We start from the raw sequence: 20,613 nt of genomic DNA on the forward strand, positions 1-20,613 counted from the left end.
AGCATCTCCATGATCATGTTATCAAAATTCATTTGGTTCATATTTATGACTGTTGCTGTGCCCCAAGGTCACATGATCCCCTTTTGCGAACTTCTGACAAGCAAGGTCAATGGGGAAGCCAGTTTCACTTAACAACCAGGTTACTAACTAATCAACTGCAGTGATTCATTTAGCAACTGTGGCAAACAAGGTCGCCAAATGTAGCAAAACTTACTTAACAAATAACTCACTTAACAACAGAAATTTTGGGCTCCATCGTAGTCGTAAGTTGAGGACTACCTGTACTTTAAATTCCAAGAATGAACTAGTTAAAGGGTAGATTCGGAATGAGGGCATGAGGAATAAATATGTAATTTGTAATTACATTAATTCAATTAATCCAATAAGAAAGGCAGACCTTAAGATCGCAGATTTTAAGTAATAGTATGCCCAGCATTTATTTCAATATCGATTGCTATTGCTCAGAATGAGCTCCATAGTAACTTCTGCCAAACCCAAATGACTTTTAAAAATTGATTCAAATCTGTAAGTTTCCATTCACTCTGCTAGATGGCAGTACTAATCAGGTTTGAGTAACCTTAAATGAGAGGCCACCAGGATATGTCCAAGCATATTGATTGGATTGGGAAAGAAAATGTTCCAGAAAACAATGGTGACAAATGTCTTTCATATCCTTATTGTACACCGCCCAGAGTGTCTTTGTGGGAGAGAGAGCGAAAGAGTTGGTAGCAACTCTTATATTATATGGATATATCCATAACATCACCAGACACTGATACAAAGAATGCTCCATTAACTCCCAGCTATTAAAAACAAAGTATGGTTAAATATTACATTACATCGGTCCAATCCGATTCATAGTTTCTGGAAAATAAATTGCTCTGCTGACGCTTAAGAGGCAGGTCACAAAATGTTCACATTTCATTCTGGTTTTTATTCCTGCTTTTATGAATAATTACAACTTCCATTTAAAAATATGGGAAAAATTGTGTAAGATGCAGGACATGAATGAACTGAGGTATAATCCTGTAAATAATATGTAAAAATGCACACATAAACTTCATATTTCTAATGCTGTATATGTTACAAAAGTTTTATCCACGAGCTTTCAAAAAGGTCATAATCTTAATATACTGACTTCGCTTATATTTTAATATTTATTATAGCTATTGGTTTTTTTTTCTGACTGTCATAGGAAAATCACAGTCTATTTGGCAGCAGCTTATTGGGTATCAAAGATGATGACTCAGACTTGAGCCAAGCTTTGTGTCTTGCAGTTTCAGTATCAGAGATACTGCAAGCAAATCAACAACAAGGGGTCAGTAAGTATTCCCAAAATGGGAAAAATTAAAATCATTTGCTATATCTAGAAGAGTATCTTAAGAGTATTTTAATATTAGCAAATCAGACAACTGAATCTCTGATCCGTTGCTGCGATTTAATGATCTGTGTATAATCTCAATATTATACACAGATCATATGCTGTAGTTAGGCTGTACTTCTCACATAGGTACTAGTAGTTATTTATCTTATTAAACATATTTCTTCTCTAACAACCTATCAGGACTTCCACCATATTGTTCTGCCAGCCCAGCTATTTGAATTCAAAGCAGAAAATGTGCTTCATATGTGATGTAAGCAGACTCTCTGCACTCACCAGCTCCTACTTTAAAGATGCACCTTTTCTTGGCTTCACAAGTAGATGTCAGCTCTTGGCTGCAGATCAGATGTAGAAGTGTAGTCCACAGGATGTATTGCATTATGCTTTATTAAGACAGGCTCCAATAACAAATCTTCCAAGCCTGACTACACTTTACTTAATCTCCCTCTTATACTCCCAGTAAATCAAAGAGGAGCCTCCTGGAGTCTCCTCCAAATGCTCTCTTGTTTCACAAGCATTAAATATTGTTTCAGCTTCTTGGCTTGTATAATGGTTCTTGCCTATGTATCTGTCTCTACAGTGATCCCAAGAATATACATATTTGAGTTCAGATAGTAAGGAGGTGTCAACAAAGTATGACACTGAATATTTTTCTGACAACCACGTGATTTCAGAGAACTATTTGCCTTTTTAAGAAGACTCCAGCAACAGTATCAAGCATAGCCCTGTCCCTCCAAAAGTATTTATTTTACTTTGGATTTAAATAGCTGCATATCACTATTTTAAAAAAATGTTCCATCGGCTCAAAGAATTGTAACTCTTAATTCATATGGGCAAAAGAACAAGTGTAAACTGTTTGAAAAACTTGCTATTTTTAGTTATTCAGATAATTTTGAGGAGCATCAAGAACACTGTTTTCCTTTAAATTAATGTCTTTATTTTCACATTTCTTATAAATCATAACCAACTCACTGCAAAGCAATTCTGTAGAAAGCATTTTCAAAGTGCACAGCTTTAAAGTAGAACCCTTGGCTAAAAGAGTTGGCTGTACGCTTTTGTTAGCATAAATGAATTATCTTAAGCTATGCCTTGTCTTTCCCTTGTCAACTGACATATTATTTAAAAAAATATTCTTGTTTTAGGAAGGAGTAAGATTCTTTGTGGTGGATTGTCGCCCTGCAGAACAATACAATGCTGGCCATTTATCAACTGCATTTCATTTAGATTCTGACTTAGTAAGTAAGCTGGCAGCTTAATATGTTTATTTTCAGATTTTTAGAAGAGAAAGTTAGAGTTCAGATACTGTATCAAGTGATGTTATATTGCTGGTAGATGTCAGTCTGAAAATGAAATAAAATCTTAGTCGCAGACTTCCATATAAGCGCCACTTCTTGATAAGCAGCTTTGGAGCATGGCATACAGAATGGTGACAGGATACTGCATTGTATCTGCAGGAATCCAGTTGCATAACAGGAGATATAGGTCCAAGAATATTAAAATTTTAGTTCCAAATGTACTAGGTTCCATAGCTGTTGATTTTATACCCTCATCCTTCAGAAGTTATTTTTTCGTACTGGAAGCCGTTTGTGGACATTCTACATGTTAAATGTAATAGCAGATGGTTAACAGAGGGATTTGAAGATTAGTGTAATGCTTGGGTTAATCTGTTGACTGATTGTTGTTTTTTTAACATATTATTAGATGTTAGGTTGATTTGATTATTAGAGACTTCCTCATCTGGAATATTTGTTAATTTAATATAATATTTTTGTTAAATAAGGAAGGGAAAGCTTATAACTATTTGTAGACCTGTTAAGTTAAGGGGAGAAAAATCTATATGTTTTATTTATTTATTTTTCAGCATCCAGCCGGAGTGGATTCCTTATGTTTAATGTTAGATCTATTTGACATTTGGCGGGGGCGGGAGAGCAGTAGAATCAGAATTAACACAGTTGCGGAAGCAGAGGCTTTCATGAAAAAACACACTGCTCTCTTAGGTGACATGGGGGATGTTACACAAGAAACAAAGCAGGGAGGGGCTGAGGCTCTGCCAGTGGACGGGGGGGGAGGGTGCGACAACAAGAAGACTCAGGTCACAAAAGTGGATTGAAACACTATTTCAAATGTTGTTACAATGTACTCTCAAGGAAGTGACAAAAGTAAAATGATTGAAACATACTGACGATTTTGTGTTAAACCTAAAACTGCTAATATCTATGTAAATGTTCATAGTCTTTTATTTTTCCTTTTTGTAAAAGTTGCAAGACCTGGGAGGGCTTCTCCCCCCCCCCCGCACGATGTAGCTGTCAAAATGTTCCATGACTTCTTAACCCCTTTTTCCTTGTAAAACTTTTTAAATCAATAAAAATTTTAAAATTAAAAAAAAAGCTGAAATTCTGAAAAGTAAAATCCAGGATTGATCATTGGGATACTTAACCTCTCCCCTATATAATAAGGAACCCACGCTTGAGCACTCTGAATATTATTTTTGTGCTAGTTATTCACTTGATTTTATTGTCACCCAGCTAATTACTTAACTAGCTTTCTGATCAAACCTCATGGGAGACTTGATAAAATTCTTTGCCAAATTCAAGTTACATTACGTCTACAACATTCCCATAAATTAATGAGGAAGTTACCCACTTAAAAATGAGATGAGTTTAATCGAGCAAGATTTGTTCTTGGCATTTCCGCATTGATGTCTGGTGCTGGTTACATTGCTTTCAAGGTGCACATATCAACAAAAATGTAACTATAGATCTCTGTGTAACTGACTTTTCCAAAATGGAGTTTAGTTTAGGTATAGAAAAAACATAATAAATGAATTAACTATAACAGTCTCATATTAACAACTGTCTGAGAATTATTTTTTCTCCATTTTTAAAATATCAATAGGTTTTTAAAGTGATGATTTAGAGAAAAAAAATAATTGATCAGCTGAACAAATTTGCAGAAATGATTTCTGCTTTTGCCTTCTTTTACAGATGCTTCAGAACCCATCAGAATTTTCCCAGTCTGTGAAATCTTTGTTAGAAGCACAGAAACAGTCAATTGAATCTGGTTCTGTAGCTGGTGGAGAACACCTTTGTTTCATGGGTAGTGGTCGAGAAGAGGAAGATATGTACATGAACATGGTACTAGCACATTTCTTACAGGTATATCTAAAATTCTATCACATATTGTCTTTAAACAAGATCATAAGTCCTTTGTCTGCCATCAACTCATTAGGTGATATTCCCTCCTTACTATACTGAAAAAAAATACTTGCAATTAATTTTCCAATCTTCTTATTTCAGAAAAATAAAGAATACGTAAGCATTGCTAAAGGAGGATTTATGGGTAAGATTTTCTTTTAACTACAGGAATAAATTGAGTCATGGCTCATTAAACAACTAACATTTGCTTAATGACCATCACAAAAAGGCTCATAAAATTTGAGTTGGTCATCTGAGCGGTCCATTTTAGGACCTTTATGACTTACGGCCATATACATTATGTCAAAGACAACCGATAATTTCTATAATATTCTAGGATGTTTATCTCAAGATGCCCTACCCAGAGATCTTAACCTCTCGTTTTTGAATCCCATAGGGCAGGGGTGTCCAAACTTGAGATTCTGGAAGTTGAAGTCCACAAGTCTTAAAGTTCTCAAGTTTGGACACCCCTGCCATAGGGGATTACAGTTGTAATCCTAATCTGGCCTAAAATAGAGTCTGTCAGAAGTAAAGTCTTTTTCCCCCCTTGCATTAATGTACACATACAGTATTTGTTCTCATAGTTTCCAGTTCAAAATACTGCTTGTGACCTAAGCATTCTTAAATTTGAGAAAGATTGTATGATTAGAAAAAAATTGAACAAAAAAATGTATTATTTATTACTATTGTTATATAGCACCCAACTCCTAGGTATCCTGAGCAGTTTTTAGTAGCTTTGATTGTGCAGTTTTTGGCTAGCACTGTATTTGTAGCTAATGCCTTTTGCATAATATGGTGCTTTATAAAATGCATCATAATTATTAGCATATTTGAGCACTTTATTGCATACATTAGTTCACATTATTATTTATATACTTCTATTCTTATATACACCTGTTAGTTTATTGTATTTTAATGAAGTTAACAAGACAGTTTTGATCAACCAACATTATTATTTTTTTCATAGCACTGCAACAGCACTTAGCCGACATTAACATTGAAGGACCAGACAATGGATATGGACATTGGATTGCTAGTACCTCAGGCTCAAAAATTAGTATTAACTCCTTAGTTGATGTGAGTGCTTTTTAAATCAAGTTGTTTAGCTTTTAACATGTTTCATGATTGTATTTATTTGTTTATAATATAGAACAACATATCACATGCATTGAAGGAGAAAAGAGATGTTAGACTTTGTTGCCAGAAGTCGGCTGGTAAACCCTTTCCCAGCTAACAAATTTTAATAAAGGGCATGGGTGATAATTAGCACTACTTTAAGTTTGATGCCTTATCTCAGTGGTAGTCAACCTTTTTCTACCTACCGCCCACTAATGGATCTTTCTTTATGGAAAAATTTCCTTACCGCCCACCAGTTTTTGCGCAAGTGCGGAATATTTTTTAGAAAGGAGGGTGTTTTTAAAAAAAAAAGAAATCTACATACATTTATCTTTTTATTTCTACTTTATGCATGTTTATAATGTTTTTAACTTTATAAAGTTTAATTAGAAAACAATAAAGTAAATTGAAATTAGCTTTACTAGTGATTAATGAGATCTTTGAGGCTGATGCTGCGAGACTAAATATTTGATATCTGGTTCGATTTTCGTAAGGAACAAACGAAGGTCTCCTCTTTCGGTGCTTTTCTTTTTTATCTCCTTTTTTTTAATCTTCCTTAGGGCTATGTACAAAAGTAAGTCTGAGCTAGTTAGCCCACTTATTATTATTAGCCAACAACAATTCTCTCCTGCCTTTTCTTTCTCCTATTTTGCAACTGCTCTGCTCCGCTTCTGCCTGTCTCTGCTCGGCTTTTGCCTGTCTCTGCTAACAGTTTCTACTCCTCCCCTTCCTCTTCCCACGTGTTTGCAACTGCTCTGCTAACAGTTTCTATTCCTCCCCTTCCTCTTCCCACGTGTTTGCAACTGCTCTGCTAACAGTTTCTATTCCTCCCCTTCCTCTTCCCACGTGTTTGCAACTGCTCTGCTAACAGTTTCTATTCCTCCCCTTCCCACTCGCACAAAAGGAGGTTTTAACCTCCGAAATCCCCACCACCCACCTGGAATCCCAAAACGCCCACTAGTGGGCGGTAGGGACCAGGTTGACGACCCATGCCTTAGCTGAACAGTGTGTTGGCTAGAGGTGGAGATCTCACCTCACAATTAGGAGGCTGTGAGTTCAATCCAATTAACAGCAAATATTTCTCTGGGTGCAATGAGAAAATATCTGCTGTGAACTCTGCATAGGCGTCAGGAAGGGCATCCGGCCAGTAAATGCTCAGCTCCATTCAGTCACCCCAACTCCACCCCAATGCAAGGGATTACGGGGTTGTTAAAACAAACAAAATTGATTCCTTAGCATCATGTTATAAACTAGATTATGGCAGTGTTTTCCATCTGCAGTTGCCTCTACATTAGGAATAGTCAACGTAGTAACAAATATATAGACTATTTTATTTATTTCTCCTTGTTTTTAGAGAAGAATATAGAAACAAGAAACTTGCCTTCATATATGCTCTATTATGTTAGTCCAAATAGTTCATATACTGTGGCCATACTTAGAGGTTGGTAGAGGTTCAACAGAAACTATAAAAACAATTTCAGAAGCAGGTTGGAGGGGAGCATGTGTATCCTTGGGGGCTTAGATTGCACACTTACGTTCCTTACAAATAGTGCTTGTATCAAGTTCAGATTTTGGTGATTATGGAATATAAATGAATTTTACTCAAAAACATTATGTTTTTTAGGGCGATTCTCCAAATGGATCAAATGATGGAAAGGGAGTCAAGTCTCTGGTAAACAAGATGACTGAAGTTTTCAAGACAAAATCTGTAAATGTGAAAGAAAAAGTTATTAGTTTTATTGAAAATACTTCAACTCCTGTAGATAGGTGAGTTATATTGGCATATTTATTATGGGGATTGTGGGTCAGGAATGTGAATTCTCTGGAATGTTTCACTTTTTCCCAGAGTGCAGTGATTACATCTAAAATACTAAATTACTTCTTTATCAATTCCATGGATAAATGATAATCCGGGACTGGATTGGTACATTTCAGGAAAAAGGGAATTTTCTAGGATCACGGTTTTCAGATCACTTTGCATATAAACTACCATATTTTTGGAGTATAAGACGCACCTTCTGCCCCCCCCCCCCCCCCCCCGTAAAAGAGGGTGATAATTTAGGTATGTCTTGTACACCGAATGTAACCCCACCCACCCCCATCAGAGGCATGCCAAGGCATGGAGGCAGCGATGGTCTGTGGCAATCCCTGCAGTCTGGAACAGCTGACTGGCAGTATTCTGGCAATCTGATCTACCTGCCAATCAGCTGTGCTGAATCAGGCTACAATAAGTACTAAAGCTGACCTGGCTGGTCAGAGTTTGCAGAAACAATCACATTCAGAAAGCACACACAAGTAACTGATTCAGCAGGGTTCAAAATAATAATAATAATATACAATGCAATGCCAAAAGCATGTTTTCCAAGATAGCAGTAAATGCAAGCAAAACACAAGCAGTTTCACTTTCAGTTCTCAGCTAAGCCAGGCTCCTTCCTATCTCCTTGTTGCTCACACAGCAAATACTGTTTCAGAGTCCAAATAGCCCTCATTGGCTGACTTGGTTGCTATGCCTATTCATCGGATGACCTTGTTACCATGTGTTCCACGTCATGAACTCTCACACACTGACAGGGAGTAGCCAGCTGAATACCATAGATACTGGTAGGCAGAGGCAGAAATTTTTTTCTTCTCATTTTCCTCCAAAAACTAAGGTGCGTCTTATACTCCGGAGCATCTTATAGTCTGAAAAATACGGTATTTCTGATCAATCTTCTTGAATGTTAAATCACACATTTTATTCCACCCTGATTGTTTTATCCTACTGTGAAGAGATGTAATGGGTTGACCTTAGAATTATTCCTCTGTGTTAGCAAATATATATGCAACATTTTTTTAGATTGGAAAATAGTTATTTCTCATTTCTTGTTCCACATACTTTTCTCATAGCTCATTCTTAAACTCTTGAACCTTGAAAAGTATTAGGTGCTGTACAGAGGTGGTATTCTACTGGTTTGCCCGAACTGGTAACAGAAACTGTGGGTGGCCCCACCTACCCACCTCTATGGCTTCCCATTTAGGCCCTTTTTAAACCAAAAGTGCATGCACAGAAGGCTCAGCACACTCACATTTGCGAACCAGTAGGGAAGGTAAGTGAATACCACCTCTGGTGCTGTAGGAGATCTGTGTGTGGATGTATATGAATATATATGTGTGTGCTTTGTGTGTGTATGTATGTATGCATCCATGTGTTGGGGGGTATACACACACACAGACACATGTATAGTCACTCAAGACACATATACTCACACATATACATATATTCATGAAAGCTAATGGGCTATTGTGGTAAAAATACTGGATTAGGAGTAAGAAGACTCAGATTCTAATTCTCCCTTAGGCATATATATATCATATCCTCCTTATCAGCTGAGCCAGGGAAATAGGTATGTATTTGTGTTACAACCCCTGGTATGCCCAAATATGGGAGGGAGCTCATTACTCCCCCTTTCTGTCCTTCGGCTCATTACAGAAGACCATCCAGGCAGAAAACCATATTTTTATTTTTAATGTTGCCTTTGCTATGTTTTGTGTTGTATTTGTGCTGATAAATAAATAAAGGGAGACTAGTATAGATCTATTTCAAGTTATTTAGCTCTCATCAGCTAGCCATACCCTTACTGGGATTTGAACCTGGGCTGTATTACATATTAGGCAGGAGTCTGAGCCACTAAGCCACAGGCTCTCCTCCTTATCAGCTGAGCCAGGGAAATAGGTATCTATTTGTGTTACAATCCCTGGTATGCCCAAATAATAACATTAATTCCAAATGGGAAGACATAAACCAGATTTTTAAATCTATTGTAATTATTTATTCTGTCCTCTGCCCAATTTGCTATAGAATTTCTTTCAATCTTCCCTGGCCTGACAGAGCAAGTATGCTGCGGTAAGCCCCATGCAGAACCATCTGAGCAAAACTGCCTTTGTCCTTTTTTAGCATGACTTCATACTATTTGTAAGCATCAGTTATACTGTCAATAGTTCTCAGATTTTTTTAAAACTAGGAATGCTTTACATCAAGCTCAAGTATTTTAAATACTATATCCACAGATGTTCACATTTATAGATGACATCTGCATATGTGATAAATGCTACTTACTTTGCAGCATGAGGCAGTCAAACAAATGTTAGCCACAATTTACTGTGTTGTTTGAACGTTAAAATGCAGCTACATTTTTGATAATCCTACTCAACAAAATGGGATTCTGTGATTAATTAGAATGAGAGTTGATATGGAAGAGAGGTTTCATTATTAAATTACATTTCAATAATATTTTTTAAAGTATACCCTTATAGCATACCTTAAGCATATTCTTATGGCACATTACATTGCCAGTGATGCTTTGACTTAAGTATCACAGAAAAGAATTTTGATAGAATATAATAAGAACCAAATGGATTTCACAGGCACAATCAAGAATAAATCACTTTGACAATGGACAAGTTAAAATAGCCAGAATTCTTATGCTATATAAATTTAGCAGTTGAGTGTGGGAACATTGTTTCTAAATTGTGGTTTTATTTAATATCATCTGAGTATCTAGATTATAACAGCAAATTATCTTAAAAGTATTTATTTCTTTACATGAAGTATGGAAAAACTACCCTCCAAAACTAAATGACTGGGTATGTGTAATTTGGTTTGCAAACCATGGTTTGCATTAACCATGCTTATATTAAAACAAGCAGATTATGGCTAAAGGTCATGGTTAAGCACGTCAATAATGATTTCCATACTGGCATATATTCTTTATACCTTCTGGTCGTGCAGTTAAGATCATCAAACTAAGGTATCTTGGATCTAGATGCAATGGGCAGCACACACAAACACACACACAAAGCAAATAGACAGACCACAAATCTTAAAAGAACACATCACAGTTTGCATTATCTTTGCCTAGATAGCGACTATTGTATGATGGGCTTATAGTGAAATATGAAAGAATAGATAATTGTATAGGCCTTAAAAGCATATAAAGAGGGCCTGCAAATTTTGAAACAGTTTGCAAGAAAGGATAAATTGTTGCCCAAGGCTATTTGTAAAAACAGTGGGCATCCTGGAGATAGTAAATAAAACAAAGTATCAAGGAGAATATATTTATCTCATTCATCAGCTATTTTATTGAACATTGTCAGTGTTACAGATGCTTATCTTTATAAACTACTAACAAGCACCCTTCATCTGGCTTTCTTTGAATGGCACATTTGTTGTCTCTCTTTAACACAGTTCACTCTCCTATTACTTTAATCTGCCAGCTCCTAGAAAATGAAAGCACTTCCCTTCAGGAATAGAGAGAAATGTGAGCGTTCCCCTCAGTTTTCCCATTCTTCTTCCTTAGGTTACCTATTTGTCTCCTCTAGCAGCCGTTTCTACACTAATAAGTGAAATTTGAATCTTTTTCAAAAGTGAATCGGACAGAGATTCATTTATACCCAATCAGCATTACAGTTTTTAGAATGTATGCATAACACGCTGAAATGAGCTACTTGCTGTGAAGCAGGGACGTGCGGTCAGGGGAGGCAGTGCCTCACCGCTCTCATCATGAAAAGAAAAAAAAAGGGAAAGGGGAAAAGGCACACATGGTTCGATTCCCTGCCTTCCTGAAGGGGACCGCGGAGCGCGCTCTGCGATCCCCTTCATGCTGACTCAGGAAGGCGGGGAATGGGACCATGTGTACAGGAAGCTGAGGCAGCCTCAGCCTCCTGCATACGTGCGGCTCGCGCTCCGCGGTCCCCTTCATGTTGACTCAGGAAGGCGGGAAAATGGGAGGCAGCCTCAGCCTCCTGCACACGTGGTCCCATTCCCCACCTTTCTGATGACGTCACTAGCCTCACCAGCCATAAACCTCACCGCACGTCACTGCTGTGAAGTATGAAACTCTTTAACATGGCATTTGGTTCCCGCAATAAAGAACACTTTCAGCAATCAATGAAAGATGAATGAGCAAGAAACAACATCCATCTGTGAAAAATCTGAAAAGAAGAAATGCTATAATTCACATTCTATACCTCTCAAGTCTGTTGTATTATCTGATGTTATGATTGCTCCAGAGATATTTATTAGATTAAATTAACACTTAACGTATGCTCAGCTTTTTATCTGTCAGTATGGCATACATTGGAATATTGGAAACCAATAATAGTTTGCCTCCAAACACGCCTTGATATATTATCATTTTAAGGAAACCTTTGACTTTGATTTGTTGAAAACATAGATGTACAGTGTGTTGCCCTCCAGATGTTGCTGAATTACAAAGGCCAGTGAGAAGATGAGCTTGGAACTGTAAATTAATAATATCTGGAAAGCTACGTACAACCCACTGAAGAGATCTGTGTTTTCTGACTATGCTTACTGATCTTTTCAAACCAAACTTCTTGTGCATAATACAGCCCAGCCAGTTCAGTGCACTTTTGCCTGCTTTTCACTAATTCAATTTGGTTCATTGCTTTTGCACAGCCGGCTATCTTTATTGAATTCTTTTACTACACACACACACACACACACACACACACACACACACACATTCACACCTGGATCACATTGCATGCTGCTAATGACAAAAATGCTTTGATAAAATATATTTTAAAATGAAGACTATTTTTTCCTTTCTTATGTTCTTTCCCTGCCAACAGGCATGTCAGCAGCAGTGACCGAGTAGGAAAACCTTATCGTGGTGTGAAACCAGTTTTCAGTATTGGAGATGAAGAAGAATATGATACTGGTATAGTAGAAGTTTTTATAAGCAAGTTATAATTTCTAGCTAAGTCTGGAAATTTGTTATTAAAAAGATAACTCTAATTGTAGTCTGAAATTCCAACTGGAATCTGCAATATTACCAATATCATTTTGGGGGGCCATCATTTATCAGACTTCAGATGCACCTTACAAAGAATAGAAAAGTGCACTGTTTGGAAAATCAGTCCAGATAGTTTACATAAATGAACACAAATCAGACAGAATTCTCATAAATTTTATAAACAATATAACATGCCTTCTCTCATATGGTCTGTTAAATCCAAGTTTTACAGTAATTGTAAGTTTAGATAACGTATTGCCATACAAAGACATCTATATTCCGATAGCATCGGAGTTCCTATACACACATAGACAGGTTTTCTGAGAAACACCTGTACTTTTTGCCAAGAAAAGTCAGGGATGTGATTGGGCAAAATAGACATCCAGAATATACAGGAACGTTCATTTCACTCAGTGCACTAATGAAGTCTGCTGGACTTTATTACTGATAAATTCAAGTCAAGGCATCCGTCTATATTTCAGAGACACTCAATAGTTATTAGAGAAACATGTTATTATTAAATGAACTTCTTTAGGATCTTTATTCAGCATTCAGGGAATCCAAAATTATATGGAACATGGTATGAAAATCCCTACTTTATCAAACTATCTATTAATACATATTTCATACATATAAACAACATGTGAAATATACTGTGACTTTTGCATGGAATCAGCACCTTAAGAATTAATGTCTTGGCTTTAACCCTGCAATTTAGAATAATGTGTGATGAGATTTCTAAGCTTGGTGATTATGAGCAACAGCCTTTTATTTCATAAATTTCAAATTAGAATGAAAACTGTTTTTCAAAATATTTGATAGCAATTGAAAGGATTTTGTCCATGATAGCATTTTTTTTTCTTTTTGAAACAGATGAAATCGATAGCTCTTCAATGTCTGATGATGATAGAAAAGAAATCGTCAACATTCAGACTTGGATAAATAAGCCAGATATAAAATATCATTTCCCTTGTAGTGAAGTGAAAGAAAGTGGACACATGTTTCCTAGGTATTGTTGCATTGGCTTTATAAACTTAATAATGTTTCTAATGATAAAAAAGTGCCCCCCCTCTCTCTCTCTGGGTATATGTATGTGTGTAGGTATGTAGGTGTGTATACCAAGGTATGCACACATACACACACTTTAGTACGGACAGTGGCTACCTTTTAAATGCCAGGTATGTAGGCTTCTGTAATTGTTTTTCTAATTAACCTTTAATCCTACTTAAAGAAAAAAATGTAGGGTGACTAATTAAGTTTATGGATTGTATTGCAAATTGACTGCAGATAATCATTTCATAGCAGATATTTTGTTTTTGGTCGTAGCATATAAATTTGCACTTTTACCACAATATAAAACATGTCCACAGCATGATGAAAAGTCAATTGAAACTTGCCAAATAACTATTATGTATAGTCACATAATATTATTATTTACAAAATGCATTTGCTTCATGATAATAATGCTGAGGATGGGGAAGTGTCTGTTTCCTGATATAATGCCACTTATTTTTTGGTGTTTTTTTTTTCTAGCCACCTTTTGGTAACTACAACACACATGTACTGTTTGCGAGAGATCGTCTCTCGAAAGGGATTTGCTTACATACAATCTCGTCAGGCACTAAATGCTGTGGTCAAAATTACTTCCAAGAAAAAGCATCCAGAATTAATAACCTTTAAATATGGAAATAGCACTGCTTCAGGCATAGAGATTTTGGCAATTGAGAGGTAAGGTTTTACTATGATTAGATTCAACTATATATGAATCATCCATTTATTTTGAGGATTCATTTATGTATCAAAATGAAATAATTGACAGTATTTTCTAATATTGTTAAGCGCAGCCTTATTATATGGGAAATTATAAAGTCCTTATATAAACAATGAATCATGTTTAATGTAAAGTGCTAGTATTAATCATTCAAAAGGCTGAGCCTTCTGCAAGTTCTATAGAACCTTTTATACATTCTTTAGTTGGCTAAACAATAGTCTAGAAATTATTACTCTTTGTGATTTAATTAAGATGCAGTTTAATCACTATGTTAGATCATGAGTGAATCATCTACATACATCCTGAAATTTTGAGATTCTCTTAATAGCAACATATTAATCAGTGTTCCAAATAATTTAAATTTTTCCCAAGTGTAAAAATAAATTGGAAATTATTTGCTAGGCAGAATATTTTATATATTTACATATTTATCAAATTTAGGTAGCCTCCATTTTACAAATAATTACTCTGGGACAACAGTAATGTAAAACAAAATATATATAAAAGCAATCATCATTAAAAATAAAAAGACTCAAGAGAGAATAAATATTAACTATATCAACGGAGGCATCTTAGAATGTCACTGGTATCCTGGGATCCTCAGCCTAAGGACATAGCCATGTCTGGAGAGACTTCCAGAACATTATGCGGCTAACTGTTGCTGATGATGAGGCAGAGCCTGAAGGCCGTGTGGAAGAGAAAGGACACACTGATTCTTTATCTCATTTCAATTTCTTGGAAATAAGCATCATTGTATATGTGTGTATCAGGGGTGGGTTCCTGCCAGTTCTAACCTCTTCTATAGAAGAGGTTCCACAAATCTACAGTACCGTTTAGAACTGGTTCCAGCTCCCTCACCCCACCCGTCCGCACATCATCAAGATGAAGAGTGAGGAGGAATTCTGGGAGTTGAAGTCCACAAGTCTTAAAGCTGTCACGTTTGAACACCCCTAGGGTTTTTTTTTCTAAAGGGTTAGGGGTGCAAAGCTCTTGTAACTTGACAGCTTTAAAACTTGCGTGCTTCAAATGCCAGAGTTCCTGAGCTAGATTTTGGTTGCTAAGCAAGAGCATTGTTAAGTGAGTTTCACCACATTTTAGAAGTTGGCCACACCCACCCAGTCACATGACTGCCAAGCCACTCCCACTCGGTCACATGGCTGGCAAGCCACTCCCAATCGGTCACATGGCTGGCAAGCCACTCCCACAAAGCAGGCCACACCTATAGAAGAGGGTCTAAAAAATTTTGAAATCCTGGTATGTATGTATGCCTGGGTATGTACCGTGTTTCCCCGAAAATACGCCAGGGGCTTATTTTATTTTGACCCACGAAATATGGCCTTGGGTTTATTATCGGGGGTGGGTGGGGTGGGGGTCTTATTTGCGCCAGCCGAGCGAGTGGCCGGCACTGCTCTGATGTGTCCTGTTACCGCCCTGCGTCAGGCTGGGTTTTCTTTGCGAGGGGGACAATCTGGGGAGTGAGAGAGTTAGGAAGCCGGGGCTGGCGTGGGGCCGTTTCTCCAGTCAAGCGTCTGATTCATCCCCAGGGGTGAGCGTTTTGCCTCCTCTCTGCCCCGGCTTGGAAGCTGCAGAGGAAGCCTGCCATGCCCGGCGAGGGGGGGAGAAGAGACGACAAGAGAAGGCAGGTCTCGCTCCACACCTCTCACTTCTCCTCCACCCTACCTGCCACCCCTCTCGCTAAAGAGACGGTGGGGAAGGGAAGCAGCCTGGATTCTGTTAGCATTGGGGCGGGGTGGGAGGAGTTGGGCTGCGACATACGCGTCCTACCCAAGACTTGCAGCTCTGTCGTGTTTCTCGCTGTTTTGTCCAGGGAAGCACCCTGTAAAAAAAAATCTCGCGAGTTCAACTTCGGTCACATGGCTGGACGCATGTCTCGCAGCCCAACTCCTCCCACCCCGCCCCAATGCTAACAGAATCTAGGCTGCTTCCTTTCCCCACCATCTTTTTAGCGAGACGGGTGGCAGGTGGGGTGGGGGAGAAGCGAGAGGTGTGGAGCAAGATGTGCTCCTCTTGCTGTCACTTCTCCCTCCCCTCCCCGGGCATAGCAGGCTTCCTCTGCAGCTTCCAAGCCAGGGCAGAGAGATGACGAAGGGTGAAACGTTCACCCCTGGGGATGAATCAGATGCTTCACTGGAGAAACGGACACACGCCAGCCCAGGCTTCCTAAATCTCTTGCTCCCCAGATTGTCCGCCTTGCAAAGAAAGCCCAACCCGATGCAAACGCCGCCTCCAGCCACCTCTTCATCCTGGTGAAACTACGTTTTTAAAGGATGATCTGCGGGGGGGGGGGATTTCCTGCACATTGGCAGTGGCGTCTCCTCACAGGGCTTCTCCCGATGTCCCAGGGGCGAAGCAACATCCCATAAAGGAAGGCATGGAAATCCATACAACTGGGGATGTCAGAAGAAGCCTTGTGAGAAGACGCTGCTGCCAACGTGCAGGAAATCTCCTCCCCCTCCCCCTTCAGATAGTCTTGTGGGCTGGCCGGAGAGGTCTTCAATGAAATTCGCTCTGTCTGTGCCTCTGCAGGCAGCAGTATCTCCTCGCAGGTCTCATTCTTCCTTCTCTTTGGCCGATTCTCATATATTTTCAAGCAAAACACTGCCAAGAGAGGGAAGTATCTCTTCTCCCTTCCTTGCCAAACTTTGAGTGTAGACGTAACGTTTCACAAAGCTCCTTAATCTGCGGCTGTTGGCTCCCTCGCTTTGTGTTTTTTATACACATACCGACATACCCACCCTTCCTGGGAATGCCGTTTCCCACTCCCAAGATTCCGTTTCCAAGGAAAGAAGAGTGCTGGGGCCGCACTGGACTTTCCCCCCTGCCCTGACTCCTGTCAGCCTCAACTTTGCTCCTGAAACCCTGCGGGCCACTTCTCTGCTTGAGCTCAGCCGAAGGGGGGGTTGAGGGCAAGGGCGAGATGAAGTTGATTGCTTCCCCTTTGCCTCCTCTCCCAAAAGCAGTCTCGGGCGGAGCCACTTTTGCAGCAGGAGACTCAAGCCGGCCTTCTGAAGGGTACTGTAGCAGCAGCTATCCACAATTTTTTTACCCTTATTTTGTCCCGATCCACGTGGCTCACTGGGCCACGTGGGTCGGGACGAAATAATGATTTAAAAATTGTGGATAGCTGCTGCTACAGTACCCTTCGGAAGGCCGGGGCGAGGAGCGTCGGGTGCATTATTGGCCTCCTGCTGCTTTTGTGGCCGTAATTGATGGCAAAGGCAGCCGCACCTGCCGGAGGCCACGGCCTGAGCAGCACCCGCAAATCAGCTGTTTTTTGAATGGAAGCCGGATCAGCTCAACTGATCCGATTAAGGAGCCGAGAAGCGCTGAGGTGACTAGGGAAGGGAAGGGCTTCCTTCTGTACTTGCCATGGCACCCTTTCACTTGGGCTTATTTTCGGGGAAGGGCGTATATTTACACCCACCTCAAAAACCAGGCAAAAACCAGGCGTGGGCTTATTAGCAGGACATGTCGTATTTTCGGGGAAACACGGTATGTGTGCGTGCACATGCACATCTTATATAAGGATTATATGGATCATGATGTAATATTTTAATTGTATTATTTTATGTTGTAAAAATGATTTAGTATATTAACAAATAATGTTAACGTTTCCATTTTAAGGTACTTGATTCCAAATGCAGGTGATGCCACCAAAGCTATAAAACTACAGATTATGAAAGTACTGGATGCCCTGGAAAGCTAATAAGAACAGATGTTTTCACTGGGTCTTCAGAAGAAAGTGGTGGCCAAAATATTTTATGTGGCCTAAAACGACTTGTTGCAGCTGAATATTAACCTAAGAGGACATTTCAGTTTATTGATGGGAGTGCCTGGATAACCACTTTATGGTAGAAGTAAACTATACTTTTGAAGAGATTTTTTTAAAGTATTTTCTTTAACACATTTGCAAATATTGTTTGTTATAAACTTGAGTTATTTTTAAAGTAGCTTTGGAGAAGCTGACTTATTCATAAGGAGAGAACTCAGTACACATATCTGTTTGAAAAGATGTACTGTAGCCAGGCAATACTTTCCAATACTGGGAAATATTTGAACTACATAATTCACAATTGAAAAATGACATATTTTTACAAGCCTTGAATATTTGATTTGAACTGCTACGCATAGTATCAGGGTTTGGCAACAGTACTTGAGGCAAGAATCTAGAACTTCTTTAAAACAATACTACATGCTATCAAACTCTGGCAGGTTTATAGGGACATACAATGTGTACGTAATTTTTAAAGTCTTCTATTGAGGTTTAAGAGAATGGTTAAATTCCTGAAGCTTGAAATGCTAAGCAGCTGAATGTTCACAGCTTTATGCTTTATTATGAAAGCCAAGGTTTTCCAAAGTCAACATTAGATTGGGAAATGAAATCATAATTCATTTTTTCATAAGAGAATATAAGAATTGGATACACTAATGGACATGCAAATATAATCTTTCAGAAACCTGTTCAAAATCTGTCCAGCGCTTACTAAAATTGCAATGCGCATGAGTGAAGCAAAGTGTGGAAACTTTATGTATGACGTCTTTAGTTTTTCTTTGAAATGTATCAGCTGAATGCTATTAATAACGTCTTCAGTGCTTGAGATTAAAAAAATAAAATCTGGTGCAAAAATTCATAGTTTTCCAAGATAACCAAAATGGTTGTGAGAGGTATTCGAGTTTACTTAGAAGTCTCAAGAAAATCCTGTAAATGCTGACATGAAAGCTGCAAAACCTGAAAGTAAAAATTCATAGGATTTTAGTATGTTAGACAAAAAAAAATTATAGAATATCTGCAGATCCAATCAACATGCCAATGGAAACGAAAATCAACTGATCTTCATTACCAACTCACTTGAGTTCTTAACAAAAATCATGTAGGCACCTTAATTCTGAATTCAACACTCATTTTTTTAAAAAAATAAAACAAGTATATAAATATGAATTGCATGAACTGCACTTTTGCCAATACTCCTGTATTTATAGTTCTGTCCCAGACCATTATTTTATTTTCCTTTTTCCAGTCCTCCTTTAAAAAGCAAATTAAAATCTAGAGGTTTTTCTGCCTAATTTAGCAATGACACTTTTTTCATAATGTAAAGATGTTTGTGCAATTGTTTATAAAAGTGCTATTGTAAATAAATCATTACTACTTAAAAGCCAATTATTTGTCCAAGTCATTTGGATACAGGATGCTTGATCCAACCATCATTTCCAAGGAATAACAATAATAGCAAAAATCTACACTTCACATCATGATTGGGTTAATGCAATTCTAACTATTTTCTTTAACTTTGCATTCCCGGAGGGTGAGGAATCTACTGTGAATCTGAGTGCTTGCAAAGTAATAGGCATACACTGGAAGTTTCAATGAATTCCATCCACTGATACTGGTGAAACCTTTTTTTTTAATTCTTTGCTACACAGTTTTTAGCATTGTGTAGCATTACTTCTGCTTAGGCAGTTGCAAAGAGTGTGCAAACGCTTGTACAGTTAGTTATACACACATTTAAATGTCAGTTCCTTGATGTACCGGTATTATCTAAGGAGTGTATGAAGTTAATACAACATACTGAAACTCTGCTTAGTAACCATTTTTGGTCTAAGTAGGGTTTGTGTTTAAAAGACAAAGTGGGATTTGGAGTGTGGGGGGCACTTTTTGCAAACACCCTAAAGCAGTCATGTCTTTTCATGTGCTTATGTGGCTGCTTCTGCAGTTGAAAAGAATCCTCAAAAAAGAAGCTATTGCTCTAAAGTGTTCTGATCAGGTTGGGTTCAAGTTATATTTTGCCTTCGAATCCTAATCTCTACACTGCCCCAATTTCCTCTTTCAGCCAAGCTTATTGTCTTTACTACACCTACATTAGTATTTGAGCAGGTCATGAGCATTGGAGCACTGTTATTATATACTTTATTATAAGGTTTTATTAGCTGTTCAACAAGAGATGGTATTTAGGAAAAGCAAAGCAAAACAAACTAACTATGCAATAATGAAGGAATAAATACTGTAAGTTCTATGTGTGGAATAAAGTCTAACATAAAAGGCAGAAGAACGAATTCTTGAGCCACGTAATACAGAACAATAGAAATTTAACAAGCTAAAAGGTCTGTCCATATAACTTTGCCTAAGCCCAAAATAAAATATTGGAGTAGGAGAGCTACTACTGAAAAAGTTCTCTCTTTAACAACTGCCTACTGCATGAGTTAATGGGAATGCTAATTGTCATATATGAGACATAAAATAAGTGATATGGTATTAATTTGTGGGTGATATTTTTGGTCCTGGTCTAATTTTATGTTCCTGATTTCATTGCTAAAATAAGTCATACATATTTAAAGAGA

The 20,613-nt window shown here is 38.0% G+C and overlaps 1 protein-coding gene across 2 annotated transcripts in view; it reads left to right on the plus strand.

Annotated features, from left to right (window-relative positions):
• The window catches only part of TBC1D23 (TBC1 domain family member 23), a 32,311-nt gene extending 14,157 nt beyond the window's left edge, over window positions 1-18,154 (plus strand). Inside the window, exons 11-21 of one of the 2 annotated variants that reach the window (XM_081952729.1) lie at window positions 1,196-1,318; window positions 2,524-2,616; window positions 4,366-4,536; window positions 4,678-4,720; window positions 5,543-5,652; window positions 7,316-7,458; window positions 9,530-9,574; window positions 12,322-12,410; window positions 13,359-13,494; window positions 14,019-14,213; window positions 17,902-18,154. In XM_081952729.1, coding sequence (XP_081808855.1) covers window positions 1,196-1,318; window positions 2,524-2,616; window positions 4,366-4,536; window positions 4,678-4,720; window positions 5,543-5,652; window positions 7,316-7,458; window positions 9,530-9,574; window positions 12,322-12,410; window positions 13,359-13,494; window positions 14,019-14,213; window positions 17,902-17,983 — 1,230 coding nt within the window. In that variant the 3' untranslated portion in view covers window positions 17,984-18,154. The remainder of the gene's footprint in view (window positions 1-1,195; window positions 1,319-2,523; window positions 2,617-4,365; window positions 4,537-4,677; window positions 4,721-5,542; window positions 5,653-7,315; window positions 7,459-9,529; window positions 9,575-12,321; window positions 12,411-13,358; window positions 13,495-14,018; window positions 14,214-17,901) is intronic. The other variant, XM_081952730.1, reaches the window with a different exon arrangement.
• The last annotated feature ends 2,459 nt before the right edge of the window (window positions 18,155-20,613 follow it).

The sequence above is a fragment of the Natrix helvetica genome, assembly GCF_964273705.1.
Source record: "Natrix helvetica genome assembly, chromosome: 4".
NCBI lineage: Eukaryota > Metazoa > Chordata > Lepidosauria > Squamata > Natricidae > Natrix > Natrix helvetica.